A 12,901-nucleotide genomic window follows, 5' to 3' on the forward strand; every position below is an offset into this window, starting at 1 on the left:
GGTAAGAGCCCGGTGTTCACTGTGCCGCAGGGCTTCCTGCACTACCATTGGTGGTGGAGTGGATAATAGTTGTACACTTGCTTGGTTGTGCCCATAACACAGCAGCTAGTGCAGAACGAACATGTCCACCCCGTGCAGTGAAGACGGCGCTACTAAGCAGGCACTGCCTCGCTGCACAGAAAGGAGAGAACACCTGTTCTAGACGAATACAGGTATTGACCGCACATCCTTCATCAGTAGGGGACGTATTAATGTGAAACCAGCTACATACTTGGACCGTGGCGGTTTTGAAGTCTGAAGCTGGCTTCACTTTTCACCCCAAAAATAAGCCCTAGCTGCAGGAAAAAAAAAACAAAAAAAACAATACAATCACCTAAGAGGCGCTGTCATCTCCGGCGCATCTTCTCCCCTGAAGCTCCCCAGCACTTGAAGTCTTCTGCCAACCCTTCTTGGATTGGAGGATCAAAATTCCTGCCTCCAGGAAGGGCTGGCTGTGATTGGTTCATGAGTGCCGTGGCTCAGCTAATCAAAGCTGGTGCTTGATGAACCAATCACAGCCAGCCCTTCCTGGAGGCGAGGATTTTGATTCTCCAATCCAGGAATGGCTGGCAGAAGACTAAAGACAAGTCCCAGAGGTGAAGAGGAGACTCGCTGCAGAGATGACAGCGCCTCTTAGGTGAGGTTTTGTTTTTCCGATGCAGCTAGGGCTTAGTTTAGGGCTTTTACAGTAGGATTTCCTACTATAAAAGTTGCATCGCACAAAAGCGTGGGTTTTGTACGGTGTGTGCAACAGAAAGGAAGGCTCCATATGGATGCATGGGCTGCAAAAATAAATAAATAAAATTGCAAAGCGCGGCTAAAAAGAGCATGCCACAATTTGAGTCTCGCAGTGTCACAGGCTACAAAACATCACTCGTGTGGATGCACCCATAGGATAATATGGGCTCTGTATACGTGCGATTTATAGCATTGTTGCATTGTGACGAAATCACGCGATAGTCACCCGTGTGGAAGCGGCTTAAAGAAGCTGTTTTGTTGTGTACAACGAGATACAAATAGAATTGTGGGAATATCCCTTTAATAACATTACAATAAGCTTTACCTTGTTTGTCTCTTTACCAGAAGGTATTCTGGCCAAAAGGTTTTCTACCAGTTGTTTTTTGGTGAGCCCAGGTCCTTCATCTGGTATAGGCAGAGCCCCATTGCGTCCGATCTCCCCCAAAGCTATAACTGCAGCTATTGACAAGGGAGATCCATTATCCAATAATGTACCTAGAAAAACATAAAATAAAAACATAAAACATGACCGCATGTAATAGCTGAAAAGAGATACACTTCAAAGTTCATATTAAAAGACAAGCAACAGACAGCAGGAAGAGTTTGTTTCCCACTGAACAGACTGTAATGGGGCCGGGTATTTATCCTCTGTGTATATCTGCACACTGCAATATGTACAAAGGCAAAAGCTGCTCTGAAGACATTGCACTGTCCAAGTGTAACTGCTCTAATATGATGATACCTAAAAAGTGCAGTACACCATTAATCCTGACCAAATCCCAACTCTATTTGCTGTAATGCAGCGCCAAACTTGCAAGAACCTTCATTCTACCGATTCACTGCTGCCTGCAGACACTCATTATTGTACCGCTCTCCGCCATGCTTCAATGCGGCCTGCAGACATTCATTATTGTACTGCTCTCCACAATGCTTCACTGCTGCCTGCAGACACTCATTATACTGCTCTCCACCATGCTTCACTGCTGCCTGCAGACACTCATTGTACCGCTCTCCACCATGCTTCACTGCTGCCTGCAGACACTCATTGTATCACTCTCCATCATGCTTCACTGCTGCCTGCCGACATTCATTATTGTACCGTTCTCTACCATGCTTCACTGCTGCCGGCAGACACTGATTATTGTATCGCTCTCCACCGTGCTTCACTGCTGCCACAGACACTGATTATTGTACCGCTCTCTACCATGCTTCACTGCTGCCTGCAGACACTCATTGTACTGCTCTCCACCATGCTTCACTGCTGCCTGCCGACATTCATTATTGTACCGCTCACCACCATGCTTCACTGCTGCCTGCCGACATTCATTATTGTACCGCTCACCACCATGCTTCACTGCTGGCTACAGACACTCATTATTGTACAGCTCTTCACTGTGCTTCACTGCTGTCTACAGACACTCATTGTACCACTCTTCACTGTGCTTCATTGCTGCCTACAGACACTCATTGTACTGCTCTCCACTATGCGTCACTGCTGCCTGCAGACACTCATTATTGTACCACTCTCCACCATGCTTCACTGCTGCCTGCCGACACATTAATGTACTGCTCTCCACCATGCTTCACTGCTGCCTGCCGACATTCATTATTGTACCGCATTCCACCATGCTTCATTGCTGCCTACAGACACTCATCATTGTACCGCTCTCCAGCCCTTCGGTGAACAAACTGCCTTCAAATATTTCAAATTCTTAGGAACGGAGGTTCAGAAAAATGGCAGCACGTGCTGTTTTCGTGCATAGTTGAGTCACTTGCACTTGTTTCTACATTGAAGGTACGGCTTTTTGGCCACAATCCTTCCATGAAGACCACTTTTGGCAAGACTTATTTGAATACATGTGTGTACCTAGGTCCCACTGGCTTCAGACAGTCCTGAGCTGATGACACTGCTGGATATCTTCAGATTTCACAGGGAAGCAAGCATGTGTTGTCCTTCATCTACTGCACTAAGTTTCCTTGGCCGACCACTGTCTCCGGTCCTAAATGTTACCCATTTATTTAGTTTTTTTCAAAAGAGTTTGAAGATCACATCTTGAAGCCCCAGTCTACTTTAAAGTCCCAGCAGAGACCTTGCTGATGCAGTAAAACTACCTTGTGTCTTGTTGCTGTGTTAACTCTTGCCATGATGTACGACCTGGGACATGTAGAGGACTTCCACAACCTCACCTTTTTGACAGAGTTTGGCTGTTTCTCACCCAGTATTAAGTCTCTTACAAGCTGCTTCTGTTTCACTTAATGACTGCTTCAAGCTACATATCAAAATGCTGATTATTATCACCGGCTTGGTATAACTGGTTAATCAAACCCCTGACTAGAATCCTATCAAATCCTGGACTTTCTGTAAGCATACCTAGAAATTCATTTGTTTTGAAGGCAAAAGGGTCACCGCAAACATTGATCTGGGTTTCTTTTGGGTTCATCCCCCTTGCAATGTTAGTTGGACAAAAAAAAAACAAAAAAACAACTATTACGGCCTCATGCCCACGGTCGGGTTCAGACTGTGAAATCTCGCAGCGGAATCAGACCCGGTGCCGGCCAGAGACCCTATACTCACCTGTCCGGATCCACAGCGAATGTCTCAGTGTAGGGCATGAGTCTGCCGTCACGCCGGTGAGGACACGGATTGCCCGGCAATTTTAAACTTGGCATTTTGGTATCGCATCGGATCAGACGGCTCCCACAGACTGCAATGGAAACCGTCCGAGCGATTTTCCCCTCACAAAATAGAACATGCCGCAATTCTTGCCTGCGAAGGGAAGGGGAAGGGGGCGGGGGGCTGGAAAATCGCCGTTGATTTCTGCTCATGGAAGAATTTCTTTGCATGCTATGCAAGGACATTGCTGCGGAATTCGCGGTGGGCGCAGCGATAATCTGTCTGTAGGCATTGGGTCTAACTTCTATTTTTGAAAGCATTCTTTCTTTGCAACTTTTTTTCCACCCTTGCCTAAAACTTTTGCACATAGATATAGAAAATATAAAAGAATATATCAACTTGTTTATTAAATCCAGTTAGAAGAAGCTAGTACTTCCATTTTATGGATTTTGCTCCTAACCCCTTCTCGCTCCAGGGCGTAAACTCACATCCTGGGGATAGCTCGAGATCACTTCTGATCTCGCACTATCTGGCAGCGGTAGCCGGCTGTCACTGATAGCCGGCCTCCCGCTGCAACAGCAGGGGTGCATCGGATATGCGGCCCCCACTGTCAACCCCTTCCCTGCCGCGATCTATGTAGATTGCGGCATGGGAAGGGTTCACATAGGGAGCGCGCTCCCTCTGTAAAGTTGCCGGGCTCTCGCGATATAATCGCAGAGAGCCCGGCTGGTTGCCATGGCAACAGGACGCCAGATACCGGCGTATACAATAAGTTGAACATGCTTTTTATTCTGCATTGAAAAAAGCGTAAAAAATGCTGCTAAAAAACTGAGGCAAATTATGCCTCCCTAAAAACGCAATAAAGTGATCAAAAAAGCCATATGTACCCCCAAATGGTACAAAAAACAATTGCAGCTCGTCTCGCAAAAAATAAGCCCTCACAGAGCTCCGTATATAGAAAAATAAAAAAGTTACAGGACTTTGAATTCAGCGGAAAAAAAAAAAGAGAAAAATTTCTTTAAAAAGGGGTTTTTATTGTAGAAAAGTGAAAAAAACCTAAAAAAAAAATAAAATAAGAATTTTGGTATCATTGTAATCGTAGCAGCCCGCAGAAAAAATGAATAAGGTCATTTATTCTGCACGATTAATGCTGTAAAAAAATAAAATCTAAGGCAGAATTGAAACGTTTTCTCTCCCTGCGATTATAAAAAAAAAATAATAAAAGTTTTACAATATAGTCTATGTACCCAAAAATGGCACGAACAAAAACTACAGTTCGCCGCGCAAAAAACAAGCCCTTATACGGCCGAGTCAACTGAAAAGTAAAAAACGTATGGCTTTTGAAAAATGCAGATAAAAATCCGCCAAAGATCGTTGCGTCCTTAAGCCCAAAATAGGCCGTGTCATTAAGGGGTTAAAATACACTTCATTCCTTGTAAGCTAAAAATTAGCTAAAACTGCTTGTAAATGTAATGATAATCCCTTCTAATTGGAGCAGTCATTGGACTGTGGCTGCATGGCGTATCACATCCATGGTAAATGGGTCAATTATAGCCAATTACATTTCACACTTGGCTAGACCTAAACCTGTAGAGTGAAGGCATCCTTACACGGGGTGGCCATCACCCGAATAATAGCTGTAAATAGCGAATTCAAGGAATAGTCGTCCCGTGTATACACAACCACCGACAGGGCACAGCGAGAAATCCCTCACCTGTTGGGAGTCACTTGGTTTTTAGCCCAGCAGTCGTTAGTCTAAGAACGACTGCCTATTTGCATGAAAGGAGGTGAGCGGCCAGAAGAGATCTCCGATGCGCTCACCTCACTTCTCTCAATGACTATCAATCGTGTGAAATGGACGGCTACAACAATATGTAACAGAAAACGGACGGTAAAACTTCCTGCTAGACCATTTTGTATGCAGCAACATGTTCGATACAAAGTGTCAAGCTGAAAACACATGTGCCTATGTAACAGACTTACCAATGGTTTCCACACAAGCTTGGATGGCTTCATCCTGACCAGGAAGAGGCAAGGATCCTGGCTTCCCCATAATCTGGAGCTCTTTCTTAGTTTTGGCGATGTCCAAGTATCTTCCAATCAGATATCCCAAGGCCAGCAGAGATCCATGTTGAGCCTCTGGGTTCTGTAAAGAAATACCAAAACCGTTTCCTTCCAACTTCCTTACCGACGACCTTTATCCCCTCGTTGCACTCAGCAACATTGCTGCTCACTAACAGTAAAGGTTTATCAGGTAACCCTGAAATATGTTCACATTTATACCCATGTACCAAGCTCCCTACAAGAGAAGTGCAATGGTTTAGTGCATCTGCTTAAGGCTGCCTGCACACGACCGTATACACGCAGCTAATGTAGCTGCATCCAAAAATCGTGACCATCTGAAGCGTTGGGTTCGGACGTATCTATTCAGATAGGCAATTTTTGGCCACGTAAAAAAAAAATTGTGCCGGCAAAAATAGCGCATCTGTGACAGTTTTCAGTCGCTGTTTTTATGCACTACGCCCAAAGATAGGTCTTGCCCTACCTTTTGCCAAGATACGCTGGAAGCTCCCATAGACTTCAATGGGAGCTGGGGGAAAAAAAAGGAGGGGGGGAGGGAGTTTAGCTATGTGCAACGCCTGGAAAAGACAGCTGCCTCTATTTAAGCATTAGCAGTCATTCCGAGGATTTCTGCGCTGCAGAGTATTTTTTCTTAGAGACACTGCAGCCGCTCGTGTGAATGGCCGATTATACACGAATTAAAATCGGAACTTGATTGCGGCTATTCTTCATTCATGTGATTTTAGGGCGCGTACAGACAATGTAAAAACGCATACGCCGTGTGAAAGATGCCTAAAAGTAAACCTCCCAGGAGAGCCATGTGCCCCAACAACGAGAAGCGTGAAATACTGACAGGCTCCCTCATTCTAAACAGCTACGAGCTGAAAACAGGGACAAAAAGGATCATCTGTGTGGCTTTCTGCTAACTTCTCCCTGCCGGGCTTGGCTGGATTGATAGATACAAATGGGGAGAGACCATCCAATCCAGCTGGGCAGGGAGAAGTCATGGTAAAACATAGCAGTTTGTAGCGAGGGAAACTGTCAGTATTTCATACCGCCATTAGTTCAGTGATTCGGATCTCCTGATAGGTTCCATTTGACTAAAAATGCCAACGATCACTGACTATAACCAGGTGTTCTTTACTCTAGAATGTCCTGAAAACATGACGGGTGCCTCGAGGACTGCAGATGGGACACCCTGGACTGTACTTACATGGGGATCCTTAGCAGTCTTGATCAGGCCCTGGATTTTAGACTCCAGCTCCGGACCGGGTAACGTAACCACAACTAGCGCAAACAGCTGAGCGGCCAGCTCCCGCATTTCCTCCTTGTTAGCGGTCATCAGGCTCTGAGAATACACAGACAATTATTGATAGCAGTAAATAACGTCATTAACAGAATGTGTGCGAACTACAAATATGGGAGGGAGAAAGAAAAGGGTTAAAACTACAGAGTAAGAATTAGATAAATAGGCAGCGAGGGTCTGCTACGTACTTTTATCCAATCTATTTTCTCTACTAAGGAGGCAGCCAGCTTCTCCGGGTATACAGACACGATCTCAAGGAGGCAATACATTACCTTTAAACCTGCAATTAAAAGAAATGTAAACACAAATCTGTTTGTAGCGAATCTCAAAGATAAAATTACAGCTTTAATAAAAAAAAAAAAAACACACGAGAATAAACAAGGTGTAAGGCCGGTCTCACGCAACTGTATTTGAATTGCTGATTCCGTGCTGACGACCCGTGGTAAAACGTGGGCATTGAAAGGTATGTACTTTAAATTTTTCCTTCATACATGGCTATTTTGCCCCGGAATCCGTATGGGCTGCCGGTACCATCGGTAAGCGACAACACGGGAAATACAAAGAAAAAAAAGCTCTGTACTGCGCATGAACGCCTGCAAGCCTGCGCAGCATCCGTAATACAGGTACCTGCAGAATGAAGGGTCAGCAGCCAGGCTCACAGCCAGAATTCTCAGTGGGCCTCCCCCGCATGCGGAATCTGACCCATTCATGAGAGCCTCTTCTAAAAAAATGTAGTGCCAGCTACACCGGGGTTGGCGCAGAAGCCACTGTTCCAAGCCGTATAGCGACTGGCGCTCGTAATTGCATTCTCATCTAAATCAATGAGACCCCCAACCTGCAATTACAAGCATAGCTCCCATTGATTTTAATGAGAGCTGCACCTGCAATATTGAGCTCCGGACACTAGACGGGGGTAGAAGCTCCGCTCCGACCCTGCTATAGCCTGGCACTGACACCCGATGCTGCCTGGAAAACTGCTTTAAACAGGGTTAGTCTCCAATACTAAACAGTAAAACATGACACATTGACCCATTATTTGGTAAAGTTACCTCCAGCTGCAGATAACAGTTGTTCAATAAGGCTTATGTACATGTCTACAGGGTTCAGGTCTCCATTTTTGGGGGAGTTTGGCGCGGTGATGTCATTAGCCATTAGCTCTCTAACATATCGTCCCAGAGCTGGTGCCTGATCTTGCATATCTACTAAAGACTGGCAGCTGGCATCGACACCAGCACTATGAGCCAGGCACATTCTCAAATACAGGATTATCTGCGTGGAGAAATAAAGTAGAAGTGAAGCACGTACACAGCAGGTCATTACATCAGTGCGTTACGCCAATCAGCAATAACAATTATACCTCTAAAAAGGCGGTTGGATTAAAGGGGAGGACAGACGTGGTCGTTACAAACTTCACAGGAGTCTTCATTCTACCGGATGCCTACAAAAAGACAAGATAACAGTTCAAACGTTACGTCACTTAAAATTCCATATACTGTATCTACAAGGTCTTCAAATCCCGACACCACATGGTCAATAAGAGTATTAGCTGGCTGAATATTATCTAAACTGAACGACTTTGTATACAGGTTTACTGGTCAAACGCTCCGTCTGGGTGGTGGGAAGGACGTTTTAAGGCCCTTTTAGACACAACGAAAATTTCTCAAAGCCATCTTTTAAACGATCCTTCTTTCTTCTAAATGCAGGGACATTGTGCAGTTTTTGTGCACGATTCGCTGATCACTGAATTCTAGCTTGCTAGAATTGAGCAACCAGCTGTTATCAGCCTGCTGTGCTGATTAGATTCTATGTGCCTGTGTCCTGCTGTGAATTCACAGCGGGACAGTAGCAGTCAGAGCTGAGAAGAATACAGCTGTTTGCTTATGCAAAACAGCTGTATTCTACTAGAGGCCACAGCTGTGTCCCGCTCCGCTTGCATATTCTATAGAAGCTACTTAGCTACTATAAAGTATGCAAGGATGATCGCTCACAACTGTCACTCAAACTATCGTTTGAGTGAGTTTTGAGTGATCATCTAACAGTGTAAATGGGGCTTAAGGCGGCCTGGTGACATTTACAGGATTAAGGATAATATACAGTAGATGATGCCCATAATAAATGCCTCCTCTATCCTATAAGGTCCTTAACCCCCTAATGCCACAGGACGCAAGTTTACGTCCTTGCTTGGAGGGTAATTTACATCGTGTTGCGTTAACTTACATCCTGTGGATGGTGAACTTGCACCATCCTGCAGCGACGGCCTCCAGCTGCCACCCATAGCAAGCCTCCGACTGCGATAGTGGGGATTGATTAGAACAGTGATCTCAACTGTTAACCCCCTACACGCCACAATCAATGTACACCGTGGCATGTAAAGGGTCTATAGAGGGAGCATGCTACCTCTGTTAAGTAATCGACCCTCTGCAATGTAATCGCAGAGAGACGATATTTTTCCATGGTAACTGGATGCCAGTCACTTTTGTCAGGACCCGCCTTGGCCTATGATCGCTATTGTAAGGAATCATAGTTTATGGTTTACGTCCCCACAGGGACAAAAAAAAAAAAACATAACAACCACACACACCACAAACGCAGCAAAAGGATTAAAAGAAAAAAAAAACAAAAAAAAGTTTCCATACGAAGGATCGGTCCCTTTTCACAAGTAAAGATGCCCCCAAGAACTGCCTTCCACAAATATCCCTCTCATACAGTCTCAGCTACAGATGCCCCTCTAACCGTTCAGGTCTCTAAGCAGCGGCTCACGTGACACATCCCTCTGTGCCACAGGAGGTAGAGCGTCCAGACAGCAGAAATAATTGGAGACAGGAGCGGTGCTGATGGAACTCCGTTTTTTTTTTAATTATAAATGGTATTTAACCAATTTCTGATTAGTTAACTGTGACGTAAGCGAAGAGGTTACCTTATCCATGATATGGCTGACCATTACTGGGAAAGGAGGCAGCTTCAGTGGAGTGCCTTCATTTTCAGGGCCGACGGAAAATGATCTGAGTGCTTTTTGCGCTTCCCCATAAACCTCCTCTCTCCTACAATTAAACACAATTGGTAGAATTACGTTATTCACCCATCATAAGGATTCCTTATTAATACTGAAAACTAAAATATAAACACTGAATTTTCTTTATTTTTAACCATTCCATATACATCTAGCACAGAAACAACATTCCATTATAGCGATATTTTTTTGTTTGCCAATCGACAAGTGCTTCAGCCATCCTGGCGATAAGAACCCTTCCAAGGCTTCAGCAGGTTCCATCATACTGATTGCACCCACCTCCTGCTTTACCCACCCTTGGGAACCACTTTGGAACATCCCAAGGTCTTGCTGCGTCCCCCAATGACAGATGAGAAAAAGGATTTTTGTTACTTACCATAAAACCCATTTCTCATCTTGTATTGGGGACACAGCACCCAATAATTTGTTTTTCATGGGCCCTTTCCAAAAGGTTGTCTTTCCATAAGAGATCCTCAGTGTTCTCTGAATCTTACATGGTACGGTCATTTCCTTATTATGGTCTGCATTATTTGATGTCCCGTGTTACTGTGTTTCTTCTATTGCTCATGTACAAAGTAATTGAGCTCCGGGTCTGCAGGAGGGGCATAGCTGGTGGGAGGAGCTAACACTTGTGCTTAGTGTCCACCTCCTAGTGGCAGCAGTTATACTCAAGGTCTTAAGTGGTGTTCACCAATGACACAGGTGAGAAAAAAGGATTAGAAATATGCAGTCTGAAATGGAGGCGCTGGTTAAATCTTATGGCTCTTTATTAAAGTCTGTCCCAGGCTCCCCGAGCACCGCGTGAGCACAGCGCACCTTCTCTCTGGCGATCAGTGAAGGTCCAAGCAACCAAACCCCTCCTAGCAAATCTTCTGACACATTAGAGGTTTTATGAGATGGCACTGATCCTAGCTAATGGTTTGTCATCCTTCAGCTAGTTATGTTGCTTTCACTAGAACTATGTGCTACAACATTTAATGTAACATTTGCAGTGTAATACCCAAAGTATTGAACTATTTTCACCCCTTTCTGACAGTCACCATATAGGTCAGTGTATGTAGCAGGCTCAGGAGCTGAACCCACCACATACTTTGTGAGTGTTTTGGATGACTGACTGTGATCAAGGGAAGTTTAGTACTGACAGCAGCACTTAAATGGCCTGAAAGAGGACTCCATCCGTGTCCCATAAGCCCCCCTATGATGATATTACAGAGCGCTGTTTAGTTACCATGGTATCCTGGGGGCCTTGTGAAGGCCCCACCTAACCTACAATTAATTTCTTCCTATTAAGCTGTGCCTGTGGAAGAGCTTAATAGGCAGACAGTAAAATGTACAATATACTGCAATACTGCAAGTACAGAAGTACTGCAACACAGAAGAAACTTGGTGTTGTGATATTTTTTACTGAATTCGAACTTTATGAATGTGAAAGTTATCCGACAAAGTAAACAAAACAAAACAAAACAAAAAACCCACCCACCCCTTGGGTGCTTCCAAATTCGGATAGCAGATCAATTTCCTCACATTGCTTTTATACAGCAAGTGAATGAGATTTGGTATTCTCATCCACTTTCCTGCTTCTGTAAACAGTGCAAATTTTGCACCCCAAAAAACCCGGACGGATCATTCCAAGCATCCCTGTACCACGTGGGCGTAGCCCTTACAGTAGGGATGGCAAAACGACTTCACCCCGCTCAAGACGGGCGCATTCAGCACATCTCAGTCAGAAACTAGACTTCTTGTCAATCATTTCGTAGAAGCACCCATCGACCCCTCGTTACCCCCGTTGTAAATGACAGCCAAAAGTTAGACTTCAGCTCCCCGCTAACATAGCGAAATAGAATGCAATCCTCTGCCATACATAAAGGATTCCTAAGAGTACTTACGGATCTCCAGCTGAAAGCAACAGCAAATATCTGGAAGGTATGTGGTCGGGAGCAAAGACGTTGCTTGCAAATTTCACTGCTACTTGCCGAACTTGTACTTCAGGCTAAATGAAAAGAGCAAACTAAAATTGTAGCTAAAAATCAATGAGTTAGATTATTTAACCCTTTCTAATCCACTGTCTGATATATTCCTACATTCTGATTGAAGCCTGTGTAGCTCCGATGTCAGAAGATGTCCAGCAGGGTATTCTTACTATATATTCCCGAATGCTTTGTTGTCTGGCCTCTCCGGCATGTCACATACTGCAGTACTGGCTCTAGCCAGCAGATGGTGCCACTGTATAATGGCAGAAAGAGAAACCCCCCTAGAAAACCCTGAATCCAAAATTGGATTGCAAAGGGTTAAGACTAGTGTTTCATGCATCTGTCACACACAAAAGCCCAATGGACTGAGATGTGCTAGTTGTATTAATAGGTGCATGCCTCTTAACAAAAAAAGGCACATCTTGGGCTGTTCGTGCACCACAAACTGAAATATATGACAGCAACAGCGACCATAAAACTTCCACAAATTCATGCCATACTCTGTTATAAATCTGTTGGGCTGCATTTGGCCCCGCCCCTCCCATTAAGCTTCGCCCACTTAAAAAAAAAAAAGTTACTAGTTTTCGCATAAACAAATCATGCACCAAAACGTTCAAACTTTATCCTGGGAAACCGGCTCAAATCACGTAACAAATCTCCCCAGGTGTAAAATATGTTGGGGTTTATATACTAATGGCAAGTTAAAAGCCACCTATAAGCGCCGTTTTAAGGTATATTTACACGTATAGCTATTTTTTTAGATTTTGCCATAATTCTGTGGAAACATTCCCGTGTCACATGCAGATTGTTTGGCATAGTTTACTTTGATTCGCTGTGGATTTCCCTCCACTTGCTAAGTGACGGGTGAAATCCACAGTATAGATGGACATGCTGGGGATTTTAAATCTGCACAGCAGGACAATTTCCTCACATTGCTTTTATACAGCGGGTGAATGAGATCTGGTCTTCTCATCCACTTTCCTGCTTCTGTAAACAGTGCAAAATTTCGCACCCCAAAAAACCTGGACAGATAATGCCAAGCACCCCTGTACCACGTGGACGCAGCCCTTACAGTAGGGATGGTAAAAAGGACTTCACCCCGCTCAAGACGGGCGCATTCAGCACATCTCAGTCAGAAAATAGGATTAGAATACACTTTTTAC

The 12,901-nt window shown here is 44.5% G+C and overlaps 1 protein-coding gene across 2 annotated transcripts in view; it reads right to left on the reverse strand.

Moving 5' to 3' along the window:
- Positions 1-12,901, reverse strand: part of ECPAS (Ecm29 proteasome adaptor and scaffold) — a 93,874-nt gene that overhangs the window by 49,083 nt on the left and 31,890 nt on the right. For both annotated transcript variants that reach the window (XM_066604426.1, XM_066604424.1), the window contains exons 15-22: positions 11,655-11,758; positions 9,676-9,799; positions 8,116-8,196; positions 7,808-8,027; positions 6,947-7,038; positions 6,666-6,800; positions 5,375-5,537; positions 1,103-1,272 (exon numbers count right to left, since the gene is read on the reverse strand). In XM_066604426.1, the coding sequence (XP_066460523.1) occupies positions 1,103-1,272; positions 5,375-5,537; positions 6,666-6,800; positions 6,947-7,038; positions 7,808-8,027; positions 8,116-8,196; positions 9,676-9,799; positions 11,655-11,758 (1,089 nt within the window). The remainder of the gene's footprint in view (positions 1-1,102; positions 1,273-5,374; positions 5,538-6,665; positions 6,801-6,946; positions 7,039-7,807; positions 8,028-8,115; positions 8,197-9,675; positions 9,800-11,654; positions 11,759-12,901) is intronic.

The sequence above is a fragment of the Eleutherodactylus coqui genome, chromosome 5 (genome assembly GCF_035609145.1).
Source record: "Eleutherodactylus coqui strain aEleCoq1 chromosome 5, aEleCoq1.hap1, whole genome shotgun sequence".
Taxonomy (NCBI): domain Eukaryota; kingdom Metazoa; phylum Chordata; class Amphibia; order Anura; family Eleutherodactylidae; genus Eleutherodactylus; species Eleutherodactylus coqui.